The following is a 24,610-nucleotide window of genomic DNA, read 5'->3' on the forward strand; positions in this document are numbered from 1 at the left end:
GTATCGCTACACAAAAACTCATTTACTTGTATTATTCATTCACTCACTCAAGTCTATCACATTTTTTATTGTGAAAAAGACAAAAAACAACAGCAACCCCAAAGCGTTCTGTTTTAACCATCCAATGAAGCCAAAATGTCAACAGGAATGGTGCACTGAACCTTACTTCTTTGAAGCATTAGAGAAAAACACTGCTGATGCAGACAGGCAAAGAACTTTGGCTTTCAAAGCTGCAACTACACTTAGCTGGCTTTACGATTGGGCTGGATTAAAGGTAAGATGCTCACTGTAACAGGACTGGAGATTTACGCAATAATTTGTTTTATTCACTACTATTAGGCTACATTCCTATGCCATTACAAATCTCCAAAGAACTAAAGGAATTCCACAAAGGGGCAAGCCCAATCAATACATTTTAGCACCTGAGGTTAAAAATCAAAAAATCAAAGTGGATTCCCCTCCTATTCTAAACTGGGGTGTGGAGGGAATACAATGTTAAGCAACACAGAACTTGCCACCTGAAGAAGATGGCTCTCTGCCTCATGGAGCAGCCAACTCCACTGATAAACCAGTAAGGCACCATCAGATTGTAGGATCACAGCATTAGGAAGTAGCTAAATGGCAACTTCATTTGAAAAAAAAGAGAGGTTTATTTCAAAATATGTCAATATGTTTTTGTTATTACAATAGCGAACAAGAAGTTCAAAATGTATAAAAACACCTGAAAATTTTACAATATCACTGGGGGAAAACAGTGTTTAGTTCAGTGGATCACATTATCACCCACCCTGCAACAAACTGTAAGGTCCAATTCAGACATCGCATTCTCAATCTAATAAATGTGGTTTGCAATAAAAGCTTCCCAGTCTGGATGCAAACGAGAAACTGATTTAAAGTATTTTTGTATGAAGCAGCCCAACGCGGCATTTGTTTCTGCTCCAACAAACTGTGGTAGCTGGACTAGGAACGTGACATCTGAAGTACAAACAAGTACATCTGAAGTATGAACAAATTGCAGAGCAGCTGCGTCTGTCTTAATGTGATGGTGTCAGTAAATCTCACTTAATGAGTATGAATTTTCCGTATAGGTTATTGCACTTACTGAAGGTCTTCGCTCTCTTGAGATAAGTCTTTGGTTTTTAAAGCTTTCCACCTTTTCAAACTTTGGAGAGTATGGATTTTTTACGAAGTTCTGTATAGAAGAGTTTATGTTCAATCGCGCAGACTTCTTCATGGATGAGAGAGGGCTTCACCCGCAGGATGAAGGAGAACAGATTTAAAACAAACTGGTAGGAATGAGGAAAATTTGACTCTTTAAAGTATGCCAAATGACCACACACCCTAGAAAAGGGGGAAAAAATAGAAAACAGCCCACAAATTTATTCCAAATTACAACATCCAGAAAAACGGGTACACATCCTATCATTATTCAAGCTCTTCTTGTACCACTACAGCTAAGCATTTATAGACAGCACTTGTGATCTGCAAAGTGTTTTGTAAGTGTTTGCTCTGCTTGCTTTGTGAACAACCCTGATGAGCCTCATGATCCCTGCTTTAAAGATAGGCGACTCACTCTCAAAGAGACAGAAACTTAGGCATGGTCGTACAAAGAATTCACAAATGCGGAAGACCTTGAACCCGATTCTTACTTTTTAAAGAAACCCATTCTAAAGCCCTGTTCACACAAAGCAGTGGAATGTGTGGCGTGGGAGCTGCTCAAAATATAAACGGCAAAGGGTTTGCTACATATGGGCAAGCTGCACTCAATAACTCTTGTGCAAATTTGCTGGTTTCGCTCTTCCAACCATCATGAGCACCCAGATTTATGTAGTGGATTGCTTTACGTAAACAGCTGTGTGTGTGTGTGTGTGCACAGCAGACTCCAAGCTGTTTGGGTTTTAAGAAGCCACAGTGCTACTGTTTGTGTGCCTGAATTAGAAGTAAGGGGCTGTATCCAATGCAGCAGCAATCTGATTACACAACAGGACTTCTCCTTCCTCTCCTCTCCCCACATGACCCCAAAATTTGCTTCACAGGGCCACCCAAGCATCTGGGGGCAGACTCTTAGGGAGCATGATATTTGAGGGTGCATGATAGGCTGCAGGGAAGAAGAGAGGAGAAAGGAAGCTCAGTTGCACAAGTCTTTCCTAGATGATATTTTACGCCGTCTTATTCCATTGGAAGTCACTTTGATTCTTGCTGATAGAACGGCAGGATACAAAAGATGAAACAAACACCTATCTCCAGCTTTCTAGCCCCTGGAATATACTGGGCATCGGTTTAAGAGCAGTACCAGACTAAAACCAGTACTAAGAACTAAGTAAGGAAAACGAGCTTCTGTCAATTAGGAGAAGAAAGTTTCTCTTGACAAACGTTTCCAGAGTCCAAATGTGTCTCTCTTGGTTCTAACTTACGTGGAAAATTACAAGAGGATGTTAGAAGTATATATAATTGATCTTTTTAAGCAAAAAAGACGTTTTGGTTCTTCTTCCAAAAATGAGGTTCACAATTCTAAAATCTACTTCTGATCTCTTAACCATGGAAGATGGTTAAAAGCTTTACAGGTTGGTAGTTTTAAGTGCGTACTACAGAGGTGACCAACACCTGGGCCACTTAGAAATGCAAGAAAGAAAGGAACTAGGTAATCTTGGTTTATTACATAGCCACAGGCTACTGACTACCTTTTCATGTGGTTAGGTCTACTACCCAATAAGGTTTTTTTGTAAGTGCTAACTCTATATTGTACCCTGAACCAATCTCTCTATCTGACGTAGCCACAATCAAGAATGATAGTGGTACTGACCATAGGAAAGGCTACTCAGGATCCCATTTTAATCTGATTTAAAATAAAGGTTTGACACCGACACAACACAGCCTCAAAGCGCTAACACTGCAGAACTGGCAAAAAGCAGCACATTAAATTTTTCAGCAGCCAGAATCATTACTTGAATGCATGAATTCTGTTCTCCTTCCAGCAATAAAGTAGCATGTATGCAAATCTTTTAGGTCTCTCTCTCTCTCTCTCTCTCTCTCTCTCTCTCTCTCGTCTTCCACCTCACACTGCCTGCTGGCAGAATAACATATATTGTTCAACAAGAAATCTATCATTAAAGGATGTTGTGATTAATATACTTAAGCAAACTTTAATGCCCTCTACCATATGTTCTTGTTCATAATACTGCATCTTTCTTCCAAACTGGTGATGAATAATAACAAAAAAGGCAAAAATGTAGGATACCTGAAAGGCAGCAAAATGTAACAGATGGGCGGGATATAAATAATAAATTATTAGTATTATTATATTCAAGTCAACACATTCTACAAGTCTTCTTCTCACAAACGCTAACACATTTAGAACACATTTTCTACAGGGATGTCAAACACTTACTTCCGTTTGCACAGTGCAGTCGTACACAACCAATACTTTCTGTTCAGAGTTGTTAATGTGTCGCCTTTTGGTTGCAAAATCCCAACCAGGCTGTGCCCATGGAAACAATCTATTTCCTCAGTCCAGTTTAACTGGAAACTTGAGGGGTTCCGCTTCTCAGAAGGTTCCACAGACCCAGACAATGTTCGGAACTGCCTTTGAAGGTCCACTACCATTTCTGTACAAAGCGAAATGTAACAATGAGCCACAAAAAAATTTAAAGGCTGTTTCAGAAAGAAATAAAGGCTGGAAGACTTTTATAAAGGAAGCAAACTTCACAAGGCACACCCAAATGCTGAATATAAGTTATTCCCCAAAAACCTTAGTAATTCTGGTGATAGTAAAAAAATTATCAGAACGTAGCATCTTCTTGAAGAATTTGGGTGTCTCATGACAGGAACTTTAATGAAAGTTTAAATAATTTCCAACAGCTGTACACATCACATGGGAAGAACTGACATATGGAAAAAGAGGAGTGTGGCCTGCCGGCCTTTTCTTTCTTTCTTTCTTTCTTTCTTTCTTTCTTTCTTTCTTTCAGAAAGGAACTCTAGCATTGTCTTTGTCAGGTTCCTCTCTTTTCCCAGAGTGCACCTGTCAATCTACCGTATTTACAGCGCAGGAAGCAGAGACAGGAAGGCCTCAAGAATATTCCAAAATGCTTTCTGGGAGAATGGCTCAATATTACATATTTGAGCCGTGTAAGGCTTAATGGCAGATGGTAATTCTGTTCCTACTTCCTTGCCAAACTGAGAATCCCAGTCCCCTTTCTCCCTATGCCTCAGATGTGGCCAGGTTCTTAAGAACTGAATTCAACCTATGGGGAGGGGGGAAGAGTCATGTTTGAGGAAAGGAAGAGGGAATCACTTACGTCTTTTCTTGAGGAAAGCATATGTTTCGTGGACAAAAAACAATAGTGGCTTCTCACATCTCCATAAATGTCTGAAGATGCAAAAAAAGAAAAGGAAAAAGAAAAAGAAATATTTGGGGGTGGAGGAAAGAGAAGACAACACAACACACGGTGGATTATCGTCACAACAACCATATCCTTAACTATGATCTAAACCTGTTATAGAACAGTTGAATACAATCACCTGTTTGATTTCACCATTCACCCCAAAAATGCCAAAAGTGAAATATCTTCCATTAATACCACTGCGGCTACTTAGGGGAAATAGCAGTGTAGTGCTAAAACCCCTCCCACCAGAGCTTAATCATCTCTCCACCAAGGCTACTTTCTACAGAAGCCTTCCCCATACATTCCTCAAAATATTCCTCCCATTCCTTTTACTATAAATAAATAAATAAATGTCAGCAATGGTATCAGAAGTAAAAAGAAAAACCCACCAAAAACATTTACAAGGAGAGATTTCCTAAGACATTACAGATGGGTCTACCCACTTTAATTCGTATCTTCAGGTACTGCCCATTGCTATCATACCCTTTTAATTTCTCCAAACCAAATCAGAGACTGTCAGTCTATGAACACCACACCTGATTCTTCCTTCGTTAAATTTCTTCTGCTCCACATCCAGAGCGTTCTTTACAACTAGGTACCATTTCCGAATATCAAACACTGGACAGCCTATAGTGAAAATGAACGAATTGAGTTTTAACTTTTATTCCATCCTTCTTTCAATGAATTTAAAATCAGCGTGGCCTCGTTATTTCTGCGCAAGATAAGAGAAGACCAAGGAAGCTCCACATCAAATTCCACATACACCACGCAGGGTTCGAAACGCCCACTGTTCTAGGCACATTTTGAGACAGGGAATTTCATTAGCACGAGCGGTTCCTGAGCTCTGGGTACAGTACTGCGCCTAAGATTTCAGATTAAAACTGCAGAGCGGAAGGAAAGGGGGACCTTTTTCTGCCTCCCTGCCACTTCCAGCTACTCTCCGAAGACTGGAGAAGAGACCCTCTTAAGAATATTAGGGGGGTGGGCAGGAGACAGTGTGAAAAGTGAACATAATCTTTTAGCTGCAGTTCATTCACTTTCAACTTTGTATTCTTGTTATAAAAAAACGTGCCTGGACATTAGGCTGTTGCATCCCTAGCCTAGGTGCCATTTAGCTCTTAGCTTTCATATCTCAGTTTCTAACACTGACACCACACTATACTGACTCTCGTTAAGCTGCGATTAAAAGTATTGCATTCGTTTTTCAGCATTCTAGGACATCCAGCTTTAAGGGCATATTTGTATGAACAGATATCCAGTTCTTTTTGGATGTTCTCCAAGGGAGGAGGGATTCAAACCAAAGGATCTGCCTTACACCATCTTGTGAGACTTATTTGAGGGACTAGATCTACTGCTGATCACATCGTTACTACATAGTTGGGAATACAGCAATGATCTACCCAAGTTAACAGAAAACTAGTTAGGTTTAAAGAAGGCTAAAGCCAGCTGGGAAACGTGAGGGCAACAGGCATGAGGACAGAGAGGAACAGAGGAGAGGAAGAATGTGATCCTGCAGCCGGTCCCTGATCTCTTTAGAGCAACTGAAGGATGAGCTATCTTACATCTGCACTGGAGTTTCTGGAAACTGAGCCTTTGTCAGTTTCTATCATTTGCTATGGAACCTCTGCATCTAAAAATTAAGAGACTACAGTCATTCAGATATTGTTAGGAAGCCACATACAAATATAAAAAGCTCCTTTTTCACATGTAGATTTGGGCAGCTCTTACATACAGTGGTGCCTCGCAAGACAAAATTAATCCATTCCGCGAGTCTCTTCGCCTAGCGGTTATTTCGTCTTGCGAAGCAACCCTATTAGCGGATTAGCGGATTAGCGCTATTAGCGGTTTAGCGGCTATTAAAGGCTTAGCGGATTAGCAGCTAAAAGGCTATTAGCGGCTTAGAAAAATGGGGGGGAAAGCAAAAAAAAAAATCGGAACACTCGCAAGACGTTTTCGTCTTGCAAAGCAAGCCCATAGGGAAAATCGTCTTGCGAAGCAGCTCAAAAACGGAAAACCCTTTCGTCTAGCGGGTTTTCCGTCTTGCGAGGCATTCGTCTTGCGGGGCACCACTGTACATTCGTATGACTTACACTTTCTTTTCAATTCACATACTCTACTGAAAGAGCTTCCACGACTGTCTTGCATGTACGCTAGCATCTTAAAATATAGTTGGCAATGCAAAACTTATACTAAGCTTCTTCTAAAGTATTTGGTACCTTCTTCTTTCCTTTTGTTTCTCTCTTCGGCATAGTCTGCTAGTAACCTGAAAATATATCCAACAGATTCAGAGGGTTTTTTAAAATTGAAAACATGGTCCCCATTTTTTCAAACTATTCAAGCATATTTAAAATCTGAGCCACTCTAATGAATCCAAAGGCCTTATCTCTTAGGTTAAAAAATTAAAATTGTAAGGGCTGGTTCAAACCTTGCTCATCCCATGTGAATGGCCTCCTCCTATGTTGGAGTTCTTGGATAACTGGGGGCCATAGTGGCTAGCTCTGCAGGATATAGACCCTTACCCTCCAATTATTTCTCCAAATCCTTGGCCTCATCCCCCAGAGGGGAAGTCGGACCCCAGGGTCATGACCCCATTGGGCTTTACTTACATGGAACATCTTCATACAAGAATCTACTGTCATCTGGTGGGGGGGACGGGTTTCAACACTGACATGGACACTCATGTGATCAACACAACACAAGTGTTACAACCCTCGCTGCTTGAAACACACCCTTTTCTGCCTCCACATTACAAGGATGAGGATGATTTACTACCCTTCCTTAGCCATAGGGTTCCAAAAATTTAAAATAAGACATCAAAAACAGCTTAAAGCAAATTGGACTGGGATAAGTAACATTTGAACCACTGCTATGTCAAATAAGACCAGACCCTTTCAGAGCTGTGCTGCAGAGTTATTCTGCCTGACCAAGAGGGAAATGGCAAAACGGATTCTAGATGCTATGTGAATATACACAAATTGAATATTAAGGAAGCAATATGTTATATTTCTCTTATTCAGTGTTCCATTTGTTTATTCCAATGATTCTCAAACTTTTTTTCTCTGGGCCACACTTCCATAATTAAAGTTTACTCATCTCACACCATTTTCTTCATTGATAAGAAATACATTGGAAAACAAAAAGAAACAACTCCCAGCAGTGCTTAATTCTCACCACAGAACACAACTACTTTATCATAAGATCACAGGACAGCCAGAAAGTATAAAACAATGCAGCTACGTAAGAAGATGAATCATTCCCAAAAGATAAGCCTCTTATGTATGCACCTTATACAAACTCAATGAGAGGTGTGAGCTTGCTTTTGCCAGGTAATGTCATTTATATTAGGTCTAATTTGAGACAAACAAACTCTCATCTCCTCATCAATGCAAAGAAGCCTTTCTCTTTTCTGATCTTTCATATTGGTCAGAGTTGGAGAACAGCAGAACAACAGCCAATGCTATTCTCCAGCACTCTATTCAAACAGCGATTCTGGATCACAACCTAGGACTGTCCTCAGTACCATTTGATACTCTCATTTTGAAAAGATATCGAGCCATATTTTGCAAAATAAAAAAAACATGTTTTGATACTATACTGCACTGAAATATTTAAGCATTCCTTTGTCCTTGAATCCTCCTGCCATGCTTGCCATCCTCTCCTGCCGCACCACACCCTTTGAGAACCACTGACCTAGTCCTTAGCGGTAATAAAAATAGCAGTCTAGGATTTTTGTGGCCCTGGACTGCAAGTTTACATTTGTTATAACGGCAGCGCACACTTACCATTCATAATAGTCATCCAGCAAGAACAACATTTTCAGCACCACGACTACCACAGCTACGGCAAGAATATCGTATTTCACATTCTGAGCTGATTTATTCTCAGGACGAAGTGTCAGGAAGTCCACTTCACCAACGCCAGTTTTTTTTACCACTCTGCACGTCCACTTGTGCATATCATCTGAATTAAGAAGAGGATAAACTTCAAATGCTATGGAAGTCCAACACAAAGAACTAGAGTTGGAACAAACCTTGGAGATTTATCCAGTCCAATGGTGGGGAACCAGACCTAATAAGGCTAGCCAGGCCTCCCCATTTGGCTCGCAATACTGCTCCACCAGGTCTTGCCACGGCTGGCAAGTCTTTAAAGGTACAAAAAAATTGTTCATAATAGACGTGTGAGTGTTGCTCTATTCCTAGTAGATTAGTTGAGCATGTTTTAGTCGTTTAAGTGTACATGTGCACAATTGTGTTTGTGGGGGAAAGCTTTATTTTCAAACGAGGTCACCAGTGAGGTGTACGAACTGTTTCTGCTTATGGAAAGGAATCAACAATTTAGGCAGGTGAATGCTGGCGGTATTTCAGAGTATAGTGACAACCCCTCTGGAATCTGATGAGGCAGTTGATTCATGACATCCTTGCTAAACTGGAAAAGTAAGAAATTGTGTTCCTTGTGTCTTCAAAGACACCTGTACAGCAATGTGAAGATTGTAGCTACAGTTAAAGTGTTGTAAAAAAGAAGTACAAATGCACCTTTTCTTAAAAGAAGGAATGTTAAAATACAAGGCAACCTATCGATCTGTGGTAGCAGTACTGCTTAAACCTTATTTTTGCTGTGCGTGAAGACATGATCCAACCCAAATTTAGGACGCAGTTGGAGCATTAAGTTTCTGCTTTAATCTGTGCTGCATTAAGGACAATGGAACTTTACAGGGTTTAACTTTGATTGGATAACCTTCCTCAATCAAATCCATTTGTGCTTTGCAATTTTCAAAAGGTACATGCAGGACTGGCATTATAACATAGCAGTCCCAATTCTCTTAAACATGGTTTTAAGACTGAGTAAGTCCAGGGCTCCTACTCCGTCCCTGCTGTGTCATTTCCCTCCCTCCTTCATCAGCATCAATCATGGTATAACCAAAGCTAATACTAACAAAACAGTTCAATCCTTGGCTAAAAGCTAACCATGATTAATACCAGCAATGGGACAAACAGCACTGTGCCCTAATTAATGCTGAAATGAGCTAGGAATTTCCACTGGATAAGAGAAGGGTCATGCCACAGCCTGCTTCCTATTCTAGTTTATTTATATTCATATTTCTAGGCTGCTTTCTCACCTGTAAGCAGCTGGTTATGCAAGTATGAATATGATTACTGCAGCAGCATGCAGAGTCTAAGAATAAATTAATACTGAATATTACATCTGGAATTCTAAGAGCACTGTCAACTTTTGGTATCCAAACCAGTCTTTCCAAGATGTTCTTGAACTAAAATCTCTGACCACTGGCCATGCTAGCTAGGAATGATTGGAATTATAGACTAACAACATCTACAGACCCAAAGTTGAGAAAGTCTGGTTCGGATACTAAAAGTTGACAATGATCCAACTCTGATCCAAACCACAGCTTCCAAAAATTATGACCAAAATAAAATGTTTCAACAGGAAACATTACATATATTGTAGCGGAAACTCTGCGATATATGTCAAAGTGATTTAAGAACAATAGTCCTGTTTACTTAAGCACCTAAAAAATCCTGTTTCATTGAAAATACATAGTAAAAGGGAAAATAATAAAATCTAAAGGGAAGACATGAAATGTACAATCCTATACACATGTACAATCCTATATACAATCCTATATACCTGAGAGGAAGTCACGTTGAACATAATGAGACTTATTTCTTAGTGAACCGACATAGGTGTGTACAATTAGGAACCCAGCAATATGGAGGAACACCTTATTTTTCTTACATATGAATCTCATTTTCTCCAAAGAGTGGTTGGGTAGAATCAAATGGTCAGCTATAAGTGACTTTAATTGTTCTGTTAACATGACTCAGCAGCAAAGAGGATCACAACCTTCTTTTTCATGCTGTGTTATTAAAACTCGAGCAGATGTGTCAGGAAAACATTTAGTACTTTCCTTTAATTCTGCTGCTACCCTAGTGATTAAGTATTTGAACTCCTTCTTGTAATAAAGAGAAGATGAATGTGTGTCTATATGAAGGTACATAGAAGAGACAGTGAAGAAAGTAACATGTTTGCAGACATGATCCGTTCTTATATTTAGTCAAGTTTTATTTTCATATCCAGTGGATTCAGAAACAGGATTTCATATACCAAAAAGGTTTAGAGTGTGACTTTGTTTTAATTGTTTTAGTACAGTACCAGGGAAGAAGTTAATTGAAAGCTTAACTCAACACCCGTGAGGCAGACATTCTGTCTACTGAGCTCACAATGACCAGGTGAGGTCGGCTCGGCGAATAGATAGTCGCTTTCCCAAGTTATCTATTATGCCAGTGTTTCCCAAACTTGAGTCCCCAGTTGTTTTTTGGACTACAATTCCGATCATCCCTGACCACTGGTCCTGCTAGCTAGGGATAATGGGAGTTGTAGTCCAAAAGCAGCTGGAGACCCGAGTTTGGGAAACCCTGTCCTGTGCTTCTTCACTGAGCAGGGATCTGAACCTGTATTTCTCAGTTGCGAGTTCAGTGCTCAAGCCGCTGTCCCACACTGGCTCACTCATAAATTTTGAGCCATTGGCTTGGTTTGACAGATCTTAGAGCATCAGCCATAAGTTTCAAATATAAAGCCCTAGAAGTCCCCATGCTACTACCAACTTGAAGTCCATGAAAAACTCCGAATTTGCCATATGGAGAGAAACCCAGCCAGATGGGTGGGGTATAAATTATTATTATTATTATTATTATTATTATTATTATTATTATTATTATTAAAATCAGAATGTGCTTTTGACATTAGGACAGTAAAGGCTATTTAAAAGGACTTGATAATGTATAATTTTTGTTCGTTGGGAAAAATAGGGTGAACATTAAATTGGGTGTTACAAAACACATCCCTCCCCCACATGCCCTTACCAGGCAAGTTGGCTTCCATCAAATACTTCATGCACAGAATGTTCGGATGAAGGAAGCTGCCTTCTGCTATATCTGGAAAACAAGGTAGCTTCAGGTATACAGCAAGGGCCTGTGTCTTTTCGTGAACATCTTCATACGCAGGCCAAGACTGGAAAACAAAATCGAAAATAAGTGTCATCATTAGAACGAAAGCACATTTGCCCTCTATAAAAATCTGATCTGCTTCTTGGGGGACTCCACAAAGCACCAAGCATTATGCTGAGTTGTTCTTTTAGCCTGGAACTTTCTTCGCTCTTTTGAGAAACACCTAATGAAAACATAAATACAACAACAGGAAAAACCAAAAAGAGATCTATTATCAGTTAAGCTAGAACCTCTTTAGCCCTGTAAATACACAGCATTGCTGCTTTTAACTGCTTTGAAGAATATTTTGGGCACAAGGTCCTATTTACAACATAAGCCAAAGGATAAGGCATCCATACCACAGTTAGCTGAAAAGCAAGTTAAAGCAAACCTACCTGATCCTAAAACTTCTAGAAAGCTTTAGAAAACTTATTTCAAAGTGTACCTTTAGGTTTCTAATGCACTGATTCATATTACTTTATGAACAGAGAAGACAATAACCATTTTTCTAATATAAATGGATGAATAATATTTCATTTCAATCAAACTTATTTTCTGATAGCTTCAGGGTATGTTACAGGTTGCATTATAAAGATAGAAATGTAAACCTGGTTTGTTTGATTTTGGCCTCACTTCAATAAGAGAGAGAAAAGGGGTTTCACCCCACAGCAAACCACAAAAAAAGGAAAGAGAATTTGCAAGTGTAGAAAAGTTTGCTGAACTTAAAACATGAAAAATACTATTGGAACCTAAAACAAACACTTCAGAAATTTTGAGTTTGATCCCAACAACCACAAGCAGAGTTCTGCTCCCAAACATATAGGCTCTCGTTGCTTGGGGGGGGGGAATGTATTGCCTGGGTGCCCAGAGATGTTGGCTTGGATTGCTAGCCAGTTATTATTTGTTACCACCAACCTCCTCTTCTCCCCAATTTTCTCTGACACATGTCGGAAGGTTTGGAGGCAGAGGTAGTCTTTTGTCCCTTCAATCCGCTGTGGCCTTGAGGGAGGAGGTGGTCTTTTGTGTGCTGCTATGTTCTTTGGCGGTTCGAATCCCCACGAGGGGGTGAGCTCCCGTTGCTCGGACCCTGCTCCTGCCCACCTAGCAGTTTGAAAAGCACGTCAAAGTGCAAGCCACTCAACCGGGAAGGTAAACAGCGTTTCCGTGCGCTGCTCTGGTTCGCAAGAAGCAGCTTAGTCATGCTGGCCACATGACCCGGAATCTGTACGCCGGCTCCCTCGGCCAGTAAAGCAAGATGAGCACCGCAACCCCAGAGTCGTCCGCGACTGGACCTAATGGTCAGGGGTCCCTTTACCCTTACCTATGTTCTTCTCAACAGAGTCAAGGACACTTGCCTCTGGTGAGAACTTTTGTAGAAGTCTGCCTGTGTCCAAAAAGATCACATTAACCATCAAGTTTGCACTTACAAACAGGTGCCTATAAGTAGCACATACATGTTTCAGTCTCGATGGGATAATCTTAACACAGCTCTGTCATGATGGGAATTCTGTGAATATGTGTATTACAAAAGAAAGCATTAAGAAGGAGGGGAGAGATGTCATGGGTTTTACAGAGAAAAGTGCTTACTAATGGCGCAGCAAAAAATATTCTGCTTTCTTTCCACGCATTTAGCATTCTGAAAACAAGACATCCATTCAAAAGTTTCATTTTTTATAATGCCAATTAAACAAACAAAGAAATAAACAAACAATAAAAACATTCTCAGGTTCCCCTGGACTCCACAAATAGCACAAGGCATACACAACTCCAGCAAAAAGTTTACTCATGCATGTAAAATGTCTACAAGCTGTATTATGCTTGCAATCTTTCAGAGCAGCAAGTTTGTTTGTTTTTTTAAAAAAGCAACCTTTTTGCCTGAAGCACTTTTCCTGAAAAACAAGAAATACATGCTTTACAGGACTGTTGCACATCAGGGTTTACGTCGGTCTTCAGACATTTCAGGATAGGTAGTCTAAGCAGCATTTAATAATGAGAGCTACAAGTTTGAAGGAATATGCTTTCCTTGGTATTCCACACATAAGAAGTATAGGAATAAGGTTATAAATATCTAATAAAGAAAAATTAACCGTCAAAAATATGCCCTGTTCAGGATGTAAATAAAAACTGAGCACCCAATTATTTTAGGATTTTACTGGACATTACTGGGATTTCAAAGGCTGAATTGACATCCGGGGGGAATTTCCAAAAGGCGGTGCTTTGTCAATTTGAAAAGTTGTGTTTTTGTAAATACTGTGGTACCTCTGGTTACGAACTTAATTCATTCTGGAGGTCCATTCTTAACCTGAAACTGTTCTTAACCTGAAGCACCACTTTAGCTAATGGGGCCTCCCGCCGCCGCACGATTTCTGTTCTGTAAATAAATAAATAAATAAATAAATAGTTCAACAACTTTGGGGTTTTCCTAAAGAAAAGCCAGGGTGCCCTGGTTTATGGCAACCCCGCACTAGCTCTCTCAATCGAATAAGCTGCCAAAGTCTGCCCCCCCCCTCTAAGGACATAAGCTGAAAGAGCATTGCATTATTAGGACCAAGAAATGTGTCATCAGAACTAATAGTCTAGCTCTGCATTTTGCCAGCCTCTCTTCTACCTCCAGGAGCAATCCAGCTGCACAAGTAACTCAATATTTGGGGGTCCACCAGCAAAGCAGAACCCAGCCCAAGAAATCCCCCATGGATATTCAAGCAATACTACGCCTCCTGCATTTGCATGCCATGCGGTGCAGCAAATTTATTTGGCTGACTGTCACACCTACTCAGAAGGGCATTTCCCCTTCTCATCCGACTTGTCATCAGCCCTCCCCTTCCACCAAACCTTTTCATCCCACCATGGCATACTATTTTATAAGACCCTGTGGGTTAAACCACAGAGCCTAGGACTTGCCGATCAGAAGCCCTGCCCTGGACTCCATTTATTAGGGCTTGTCCACATTTGAGTGTTGATTCTGCTTAGCTGAATAAAGCACTACTGGGTCGCTGCCACCAGAGCTATACGTGTTGGGACACGGGTGGCGCTGTGGGTTAAACCACTGAGCCTTTGGCTTGCCGATCAGAAGGTTGGTGGTTTGAATCCCTGCGACGGGGTGAGCTCCCATTGCTCGGTCCCTGCTCCTGCCCACCTAGCAATTCGAAAGCATGTCAAAGTGCAAGTAGATAAATAGGTACCGCTCCTGCGGGAAGGTAAATGGCGTTTCCGTGCACTGCTCTGGTTCGCCAGAAGCGGCTTAGTCATGCTGGCCACATGACCCAGAAGCCAATAAAGCGAGATGAGCGCCACAACCCCAGAGTCGGCCATGACTGGACCTAATGGTCAGGGGTCCCTTTACCTTTAATCTAGATGAACATGAGGGAATTACAGCACTGGGAATGATGCTTCTACCCAAATTATTTCCTCAAACATCCATATAAACATTTTAACTACTTTGAAGAAAGAGCTATTAGTCTTGTTTTCAAAAATGTTTATTTAAAACGAAACAGATCGTTATGTTAAATGTGTCACAGCCCACGGCTTAATTTTAATTATCTGGTGATGAAAAACAATTCTAAGTGTTGGATTACAATTCTATTATTTGGACAGTGTCATGGGGGGGGGGAAATACTCCCGCAAATACAAGTACTACTGTACTGTTTCCCTTATAAAGGAATATTTTTTTCCCATACAAAAAGTAACCTAAGTATGTATTTAGCCATATAATTTAGAACAGAACTGGAACGTTCAGAAACAGGAGAGTAGCAAACTTACTCCACCCAAGGCCACTCCAATGCCTCCTCTGGCAAATCTATACTACTGAGATTTTCACTGTACTGTACATCTATTAGTGAACACCAGTATAGCACAGGAGTAGGCAGTATTATGCCCTCCAACTCCCATTTGCATTGACAGCTCAGCACAAGGTGGGGAGGGCTGTTGTTTTTTAACCTCCCTGCACTCTACTGCTTGGAAAATGTGTTGATCACACAATTCTCCCCACAACAAGTTACCTCAGGATAGGAAGAAGGATGTGCTCCTGCAAGTATTACACACACACACACACACACACACACAATAGATAAAGCTTAATTCAAGTATGTAAATAAGCAGCGGGACTCCCTGTTAGTGGAATGCCAGCAGCCTCTCTTATGAGTTAAATTTCAGGCCTCAATTATTATTTTAAGGTTAGCAGTTTAAAAAAAAGTGACAAATTTTCAGGCTTTTCTAATAACTTTGAGCTACATCTGCATCAAACTCAGTTTTATGGAGCTAAATAATCCGGAAAGCCTTTTTTAAGGAAGTAATATAACACTTCCAGAAATTTTAAAGCAATTTTTAGGGTACATGTGTGTCAAATTTCAGAGCTCTAGCTCGGTGGGAGTTACCTGGTGAATTTCAATACCCTGTCAACTTTCTATCACAAAACACCTGCAAAAATCATTTGTAAAAGTAAACATGTCGCATATGTGATTAAGAGTATCACATAATACTGGAATATTGTAGATACAGAAATTTATGATGCAACAACACCAGTGCAACTAGTTTCCAATTATGTTAGGGCAATGACAATATTGCCATTGACTGCCAAATGCAAAACTTACAGCCAAACTGGTACGTGAAATAACAATGACCTAGTGACTCAGTGTTTTCTACACTGACATTTCTAAAATACAAATCAGATTAAGATTCCTTCTTCATTATTACCCCTTAATTGTTTTGTATTTTCCTTCAGCCTGCTAGTGTTTACATCCTTTCGCCTAATTCATACATCTGTTGGAAATTTTCTTTAACAGATAGGATTGTAAGGATTAAAACTGCTACATCAGAAGTAAACCTAAGAGGCCCCCCACCTTCACAACCCCATTTAGATTAAGAAAGTGGGAACCATTTAGTTAATTTGAGAAGCAAGGGAAAGAGGTCAAATTTGCAACCACCAGGCTCAGGGTGGAGGTAATTTATTTTCACCATTGGTAGTAGCTTTTTTTAGGGCTTACAACAACAGCAACAACAACTTTATTGTGCTGTTGCCATGAGCAGTATCAGCACCACCACAGCTTGTTTCTCATTGGCCTAGCTCAGGGGTCTGCAACCTTTAAGACAAAAAGAGCCACTTGGACCCGTTTCCAAAGGGGGAAAAAACTGGGAGCCGCAAAACTCGTCATTATAAAAATAACTTTTTTCTCACTTTTTTATTATTTCTTTGTTTGACCCCTCAGAATTACTCCTCCTCATAGAAATAAACGTTAAATTAACAAGTTACCTTTGTGTGTGTGTTCTTCACTCCCCTTCAAAACAGTGACCAGCGTACATGCCCCCTTTCAATGCAGTGACCAGCGTACATGCCACTTACAATGTAGCGGGCGGGCGAGTGGGAAGGTGACATAGGGACGGTGCGTGACTAACGCACGCACCGCCCCCATGTGACGTCACAGCCAGTACAGCGCCCGCCACAGTGGGGAGTGTCGGGGCACACAATGCGCCTCCTCCCCTCGCTAGTATCCGCCCCGGAGCCGCAGCAAAGGTGTAAAAGAGCCACATGCGGCTCCGGAGCCGCGGGTTGCAGACCCCTGGCCTAGCTCCTACTGGGGAACTGGGTGCAGACGGAGGGAGAGTATAGCAGCTACCAATGGAGGCTATTGTATTTTTGTGGTGTCTGCCATTTCCACCCTTTGCAACAATGGTTTGGAACTAGTGCTGCATCCAGAGCATTGTGGGAAAGAAAATGGTGTCCAGACCACATACAGCTGTGGCAACACAATAAACTTAAAATTTAAAAAATAAAGGAAGACTAGAAGAAACTACTGCTGCTACAGCTAAATGGATAACAATGGTCAATCTGTCTATCACGAAGACAGAGCTTTTGGTGCAGAGTAATGGAAACAAGTATATTTAACACAGGGCAGAAGTTTGGGTTTTCTATCTTTCAGACAAAGAAGGGGAGCTTTATATCTGATAATTCCATTCCTCATCGGTGTGTTTTGTCCCCCAAAGAAGCAGGACAAGAAAAAGTGTGGGCAATAATGGTCTTATCACAGCACCTTCATATCTCTGAAAAGAACTGTAATATGTTCAATGGTATGTATACATTTTCCCATGTCCTGCTATTGACTCTAGTCAAACAGGTCTGGCAAATTTTTGTGGTGCTTCAGACACCTGACTGACCAACAACCGCAGTAGGTCAAGAGAAATGAGAATGCACTCCACTCCCAGAGCAACAATAGCTGTACCATACAACCTTAAACTCGAGTGGGGTATGCGAAATGATCATGTATTTCCAACTGAATTTAGTATACAGTGATTATTTGCTGGTTTTAAAAACTGGAGGGGTGTGTGGTTAGACTGATTTAAATAAATAAATAAATTACCCATGCACTTTCAAGGTTTGACTGCTGTAATGCAGTCTATGAGGCTGTCTTTAAAGACAGCTTGAATATTACCCTACACTACCTTATAAGAAGGCGTTTTATCCCTAAAAGGGAGTATATGCATTTATACAATTAATAATAATAATAATAATAATAATAATAATAATAATAATAATAATAATAATAATAATAATAATATATGCACAATGAAATGTTCAGGGAGAAAAAAGATGATAGCATAAGAATAAAAATATATTCACCACGATAAGCGCAGGCTCAGAGAGATTTTAGGACTAATTTTCTTTTCCTTTTCTGTACCTTTTCCTCCCAAAAGAAAATGTAAAGTGGCTAACAGTAGCATACCAATATGAATACAATAATATAATATGCTTATTGGCACTGGAGTGTCTTTCCTTTTTAGCATTACTGCAAACACAAATTTAATTTTTAACAGTTTTTCCACTAACTGAATTTTCAAGTTTCTCAAAAACAGTGGGGGGAATACAGAGGAGGTAAGGAATGTTTAGAAAACAGAGAGAGCAGCGATGTAAAGGGTGGACACATATCTTCTAACATCTGTGAAGCACATGCTTCTGGTGATGTAACAAACAGAGGGTGTGCCTTGGGATTACTAAAGGGCCAACAAATGGCAGGAAAAAACTAATATGTGGGTGAACCACCTACAGCTTAACTTAGAGAGCTGCCTAATATCCTGGCTTGCTCTAAGGAATAAACAATTCGTGAAGGAGATGCAACACCCAGCTATGGAGATAAGATACTGGCAGCAGATTCCCTCCGAGCCAGAAACAGCCATGTCTGGCAATACCAATGAAATTAAGCTCTCGTGGGAAAAGAAACACCAGCCGTATAGGTGGTAAGCCCAGATTTGACTGGGGGAGAAGTTAGAAAATTTGAAATTAGATTGGGGTACTTGTGCAACGTATGTTTCTCGCTGAGACTATGCCCTCCACTTGCCCTATCCACCTTCAATGTATCTTGAAGTAGCTGATGCAACCTGATCAGCATGTTGCATGAATATGGAATCACCAGTCCAATTCACACACTGTAAGAATGGCTTATCTTTCTCTCTCATGGTGTGCACACTTACACATTCACACCCCAACCACAGTCTCCACAGATCAACTCACACATCTCAGGCCATGAGCAAGGAGATCTACATAGAAAACGTGTTTAAATCATTCACACAACCATATATGAATTCTGTTCTGCTGCTAGAAGATAAGGTAAAGGTAAAGGTAAAGGGACCCCTGACCATTAGGTCCAGTCATGGCCGACTCTGGGGTTGCGGTGCTCATCTCGCTTTACTGGCCGAGGGAGCAGGCGTACAGCTTCTGGGTCATGTGGCCAGCATGACTAAGCCGCTTCTGGTGAACCAGAGCAGCGCATGGAAATGCCATTTACCTTCCCGCCGGAGCAGTACCTATTTATCTACTTGCACTTTGACGTGCTTTCGGACTGCTAGGTTGGCAGGAGCAGGGACCAAGGAACGGGAGCTCACCCCGTCACGGGGATTCAAACCGCCGACCTTCTGATCGGCAAGTCCTAGGCTCTGTGGTTTAACCCACAGCGCCACCCGCATCCCATAGGATTATTCATCACGGATTACACTTCACGGCAGAAAAGAGCGTTCACTGGATAGTCCTGTGAGGCAGATCTGCTTGAATAACACGATTAAACTGGCATATACAGGGTGAGTCTTTTAAAAGAGGCCCCATGGAAGATGTGCACTCTGTATCCACGGGGCCTCTTCTAAAGGACTCACCCTGTATATATAGGGAATCATATAAAGCCACACCTGTTGACACGCTAATTCAGCTTCTCTCTCACTCACAAATATTAAAAGATAATGGCAGAAAGCAAAATTAGTTTGAATTTGACCAACATTTCAGTAAGCCTATCTTCCTTCTCTGTTAAGCAATACTTCAGCAGGTAAGGACAAGCCAGAGTTTCTGTTACACAACAGCAGATTCCCGTGATACACCTGATTACAATAAATGTCAGAAATGAACTTCCTCCTCAGCTCTTTTTAAAGAGCCTCACCCTTGCTTATTGTCATTTCTGAAGCTGTTTCAAGAGAGAAAATAAAATGCTACTTATGTGTGGCACCTGTTAATTTCATTAACTCCAAAAAGAAAGAGAGAGATTGAATAGAAGAGGTACAGGTCCCCAAATCCTAACCAGAAAGACAAGGAAGCTGCTATTTTGGGCACGAAAGAAGGAGGGGTTTATCGAGAACTCAAAAGCTTCATCTTGTAAGTCTCAAATAGGCACGACAGGTAAAATAGGACAGAACAAAAAATATATATCCATCCTTCAAAGCTTCATTATCCTTCTGGCAAAATGAAAGCTAGATGCAGCATATTTGAGAAAAATAAACCATGATTTGAACACACACACCCCTACCTGACACAGAACATCCTGTTTGCCTGTCCATAACCACCACCTTTACTCACTTGGCTCACTAAAGCATCTCTGCCCAATTACAAGGAATAACTGGCATGAAATCAGGTTGTGTCATTGAGTCCAATGCAGGTAGGAATCCATGGAAAGGACAGGTGACAAGTGTATTTCCAGTAGACAACCCAGATACTGGCAATGTGGTCCAAAATGCTCTCCATGGCCAAGAGTGAAACAAGAACCTGCTTGGAAGCAAAGCCTTACTTCCTTGTGAACAAGGACCTAGTTACGTCACTGTGGACTGGAAGCAGGGTACTACAGGAAAGGAATATAGTTTTGAGGACTGCCTGTAAGTTCAGGAGAGAGAGGCAAAGAGGAAGGATCTCCTGAACTTCTCTCTAGAACCAAGAGCAGCAGAGAAATGAGGTCCATGGGCAATAGCGAAGTCTTTTCTTCCTCCTGAAGCCTCAGGCAACTGGTTGTAGTAGTTGGAAAGGAGAGTGTACAGCCACACACACATTTATGAACCCAGTGAATTTTGGAACTAACACAGTTAACTAACCCACAGCACTAGAGCAAAACACAGTTTTGTTCTAGGGCAACGTGTGCTTTGTGAATGACTCTACCCTAAGTCTTTTCACTCTGGTATTAAATGGCTGTCTTCAGATCTTCCATCTCCTTCCAATAGCATCACTGGAAGCTTTTCTTCAGTGAGGTGGCCGGTGCTGAATGCCACCAAGGAAGAATTTGTAATCAGAAATGAAAGGGTGAGGCACACCGAGGAGATGACTACTAATTACCATGCTGTCCCAACTTCTCCATTTCCCAAACAACACCTGGAGAATATTTAAGGAAGCAGTATCAAATGCTTTTAATCTTTCGCTGCGCAGTTTCTAGCCTACAGTTCCAGCACCTCAAGGCGTAAACACAGATGAAGGAAATCTTTTTCAAGACACAGTTTCACCAGGAACTTTAAGATGGATATGCCACATGAAGTATAGGAAACATCTGAAAAATGATTTAATAATAATAATAAAATCTTTATGCTCACAGTATTTACAAGATTCTAATACAGAAGAAAAATATTCATGGAAATTCTATGGCAGTGGACCAAACAAGGAAAGAGCTACTATCCTATGAAAATGGTAAGATTTATTACTTGTATGCAAACATTTAGAATGGATTAGAATATGCCCAGCAATCTATATACTAAGGTAGGGGTGGTCAAACCTTTGGGGCTAGTGGGCATATATAGCATTTGGAGGATGTGCTCTATGTGCCAGTCGTGAAACAGCTGCTGTGGGGGGTGGGAAGGCGTAATATGAAATAGTCACCACTTACAGAAGAGGGGGAAAAGGAACAGGAGAAAATGATGTAGGTGTTCTCCCCCATCAACAGGGAAAAGGCCCTCACACTGACAAGCACCACACTTGTGCACAGAGAAAAAGCTGGCTGTACCTCTCCTCCACTTGGAATGGATGGATGTCCAGTCCTGGTATCCAGTGAAATGTGGACATGTTTAAGGAGGTGTGCTCAATGTAGGAGCGACCAAGTCACTGCAGATGTGAGCTGACCAGGAAGAGCAAGCAGCCTCTTGTACATTGTGAATTTTTGCGGGCATATTTACTGAGACCTTTCATGGGCAACCCAGGGGATAAGGGCTGCCTCCAATATATTAAAATAACTGTATACGAATCTCACAAACTACAAGCAATTGTCACAAAGCTGAACCAAACATTTAGCTAGCTTGAACTTACCTGCAGATAGCTTGAAACAATGAACATACAGAGAGCCGCAGAATTTATAGATAAGCGCCCATCAGAATTTAGAATCCAAATGTAAATTACAAAAATAAGTACAGCAATCATTTTTACTAGGCCAAGTTATGTTGGGAGAACAGAAAGGAATATCTCCCAATAAACAAAGGATTTCCCCCCCCAGGTGGAATGTGGGGGGTGTCCCAACTCCTGCCCACAGGCTGAGCAACGCTGCCTGCCATCATAAAATACGTTTTTGCCCCAGTAAAGCCACAGAATCAGGAGCCCTGGTGGAAAGAGAAGCTGGGATTGGCTAGAGACAATTTGCTGCCTAAGGTTAAGGACAACATGGCACCCCCATTTTGCTAGCTGACAAAACTAGCAGGCGAACTTTTTGGGTTCAACTTCAAGTCTTCTCTGCGGTGGTGACTCAGTCTTGCAAGTTTGCACCTGCTCTGTATATCTCCCTAGTGAAAAAGGCACCTCTGAACATCTTAAACACACATTCTTTCTGTTCACAACTATTCACAACAATGCAACGTGGTGCTGACAAATCTGAAGTACTATGGGAACGGCAGTGCCCCAAAACACAACTAAGAAAACTAAGTAGGAGTAGTAGCATAGTAGCTATAGCAGAACAGTAGATGTATTTAAGGAGAGCTATGGTGCAGGATGGGACACGGGTGGTGCTGCGGGTTAAACCACAGAGCCTAGGACTTGCTGATCAGAAGGTCGGCGGTTCGAATCCCCGTGACAGGGTGAGCTCCCGTTGCTCGGTCCCTGCTCCTGCCAACCTAGCAGTTCAAAAGCATGTCGAAGTGCAAGTAGATAAATAGGTACCACTCAGCCGGGAAGGTAAACGGTGTTTCCGTGTGCTGCTCTGGTTCGCCAGAAGCAGCTTAGTCATGCTGGCCACATGACCCGGAAGCTGTACACCTGCTCCCATGGCCAATAAAGCGAGATGAGCGCCGCAACCCGAGAGTCGGCCACGACTGGACCTAATGGTCAGGGGTCCCTTTACCTTTATGGTGCAGGATGTAAAACAGCAGTGGGGAAACCTCTTGCTAGAAAAGAAATTTATTCCCTACTGGAGGGGGAGGACACTGTTTTAAACAAAAGTTTAAATGTAAAACCCTTCTCACTAATGGAGAAAGCCCCTCTGAATCAGCTGATCGATGCTGGCAGTATACATTCAAAGGAGGAACGTTTTGAAAAACAATATCTCCAACTTAAAATGCTCCCTATTTTACATGGCTGTAATGCAAAAGAAGAGAAAAGAAGAAGAAGAAGAAGAAGAAGAAGAAGAAGAAGAAGAAGAAGAAGCTGACTACCACAGATTAAATAAATGGTGAGAGCACTGGGGGGAATAGCAGAAAGTAATAACAGACATTAGACAATGCCTGGGAGGAACCAGTGAGCCTACATAGCATTTCCAGAAATTGTAAGATCAGTAAGAAAAATCTACTTTTAATTCATCAGAGCCACCATACGTGTATGTAATGGGTAAACATTTTCTCAGAAGGTGGATGTATGAAGGTCACCTTTACATGGAAGATCTTGCAGTCCGTCCCATATACCTTCATCTCCTCTGGGAAATCTTTATAAGCATTCAAGTAAGGGATGTGGCCATCCATTACCAGCCTAAATGAAAGGAGTAGAAGTAAAATCAAGATGTACATACTGATTTTAGTTCAAAACGCATGACAAGACACAGATACAAAGCTAAAACGTAACAGTTGAGTGAAATCACGAATAAATATTACATTTAAAATATATTTAATTAATGAGAGCAAAAGTAGAAACCCATCCATATTGCACTGTTAAACAGTGGTGTGCAATTATTGGAAGTCTATGCAGAAATATCAATCCGTGCAAAAAGAAGGGGATGCTTGGAAGAAACAGCCCTTTGGTTAACTCTGACAACTGCAGACTTCTATTCTTCTAGTCAATTAGTAAAGAGGAATTTTGAAAAGCCTACACTTTCCAAGCTAAAAAAAGCAGTTTTTAGATCTTCATAAATTGATCAGCTTGTAAAAACACGAGGAAGGGCTGGGAGGGGGCAGATGAGAAGGGTGCATGTTGTGAACGTCAAGCCAAGCCAAAGTCCACAACTAGGCTTGTAATGCCTAAGAAATTGCAAAATTGGGGGAGTTAATTTTTGATCTCCCACTTTGAAAAAAATTATTTGCCACTGCTTGTTAGGACTTGAAAATCACAGAACGTAGCCAGCCACAACTTTGAAAGCCATGTTACCAGCCAAGTGCAGATGGCCTCTGTGAGGGAAAAGTTTGTTTTGCTGGGCAGGTTTGGGTCACCGAGTGTTTTCTTTTTCCCTGCCAGCAAACAGTTAGCGAACGGCAGCTTCTGATTGGCCGGGGTTCCAGGAGAGGGAGTTGAAAAGGAGAGGTTTTTGGAGAGATGGTTTTTAGGCTGGGAGATAGGGATTGAGAGGAGAGAGAGTTGGTTCTGGGTAGAAACATCCACTCTGGGGAATGTATCAAAAGCTAGAGAAAGAAGTCTCTGAGCTTAGTGTGAAGGACAGTGTGTGGTGTCCTGTGATGATAATAGGCCAGGAATTAACTGGGAGGCTGAGCCAGGAGAAGTAGAAACTGGAAAGATGGTCTACTTAGGACAAGGGACGTGAGTTCCGGTTCCTCTTTTTCTAGGAAAGTAGGACTGTAAAAAAGCAATTCTTCTTA

General features: G+C 41.2%; 1 protein-coding gene across 2 annotated transcripts in view; it reads right to left on the minus strand.

Moving 5' to 3' along the window:
* Window positions 1-998: 998 nt before the first annotated feature.
* The window catches only part of TAF1B (TATA-box binding protein associated factor, RNA polymerase I subunit B), a 35,781-nt gene continuing 12,169 nt past the window's right edge, over window positions 999-24,610 (minus strand). The window contains exons 8-16 of one of the 2 annotated variants that reach the window (XM_082215555.1): window positions 23,453-23,552; window positions 11,261-11,408; window positions 8,165-8,342; window positions 6,599-6,645; window positions 4,919-5,009; window positions 4,296-4,366; window positions 3,389-3,605; window positions 3,133-3,238; window positions 1,325-1,341 (exon numbers count right to left, since the gene is read on the minus strand). In XM_082215555.1, coding sequence (XP_082071681.1) covers window positions 3,154-3,238; window positions 3,389-3,605; window positions 4,296-4,366; window positions 4,919-5,009; window positions 6,599-6,645; window positions 8,165-8,342; window positions 11,261-11,408; window positions 23,453-23,552 — 937 coding nt within the window. In that variant the 3' untranslated portion in view covers window positions 1,325-1,341; window positions 3,133-3,153. Of the gene's footprint in view, window positions 1,342-3,132; window positions 3,239-3,388; window positions 3,606-4,295; window positions 4,367-4,918; window positions 5,010-6,598; window positions 6,646-8,164; window positions 8,343-11,260; window positions 11,409-23,452; window positions 23,553-24,610 lie in introns of both variants that reach the window. The other variant, XM_082215554.1, reaches the window with a different exon arrangement.

The sequence above is a fragment of the Podarcis vaucheri genome (genome assembly GCF_965113315.1).
Source record: "Podarcis vaucheri genome assembly, chromosome: 3".
Classification (NCBI taxonomy): Eukaryota; Metazoa; Chordata; class Lepidosauria; order Squamata; family Lacertidae; genus Podarcis; species Podarcis vaucheri.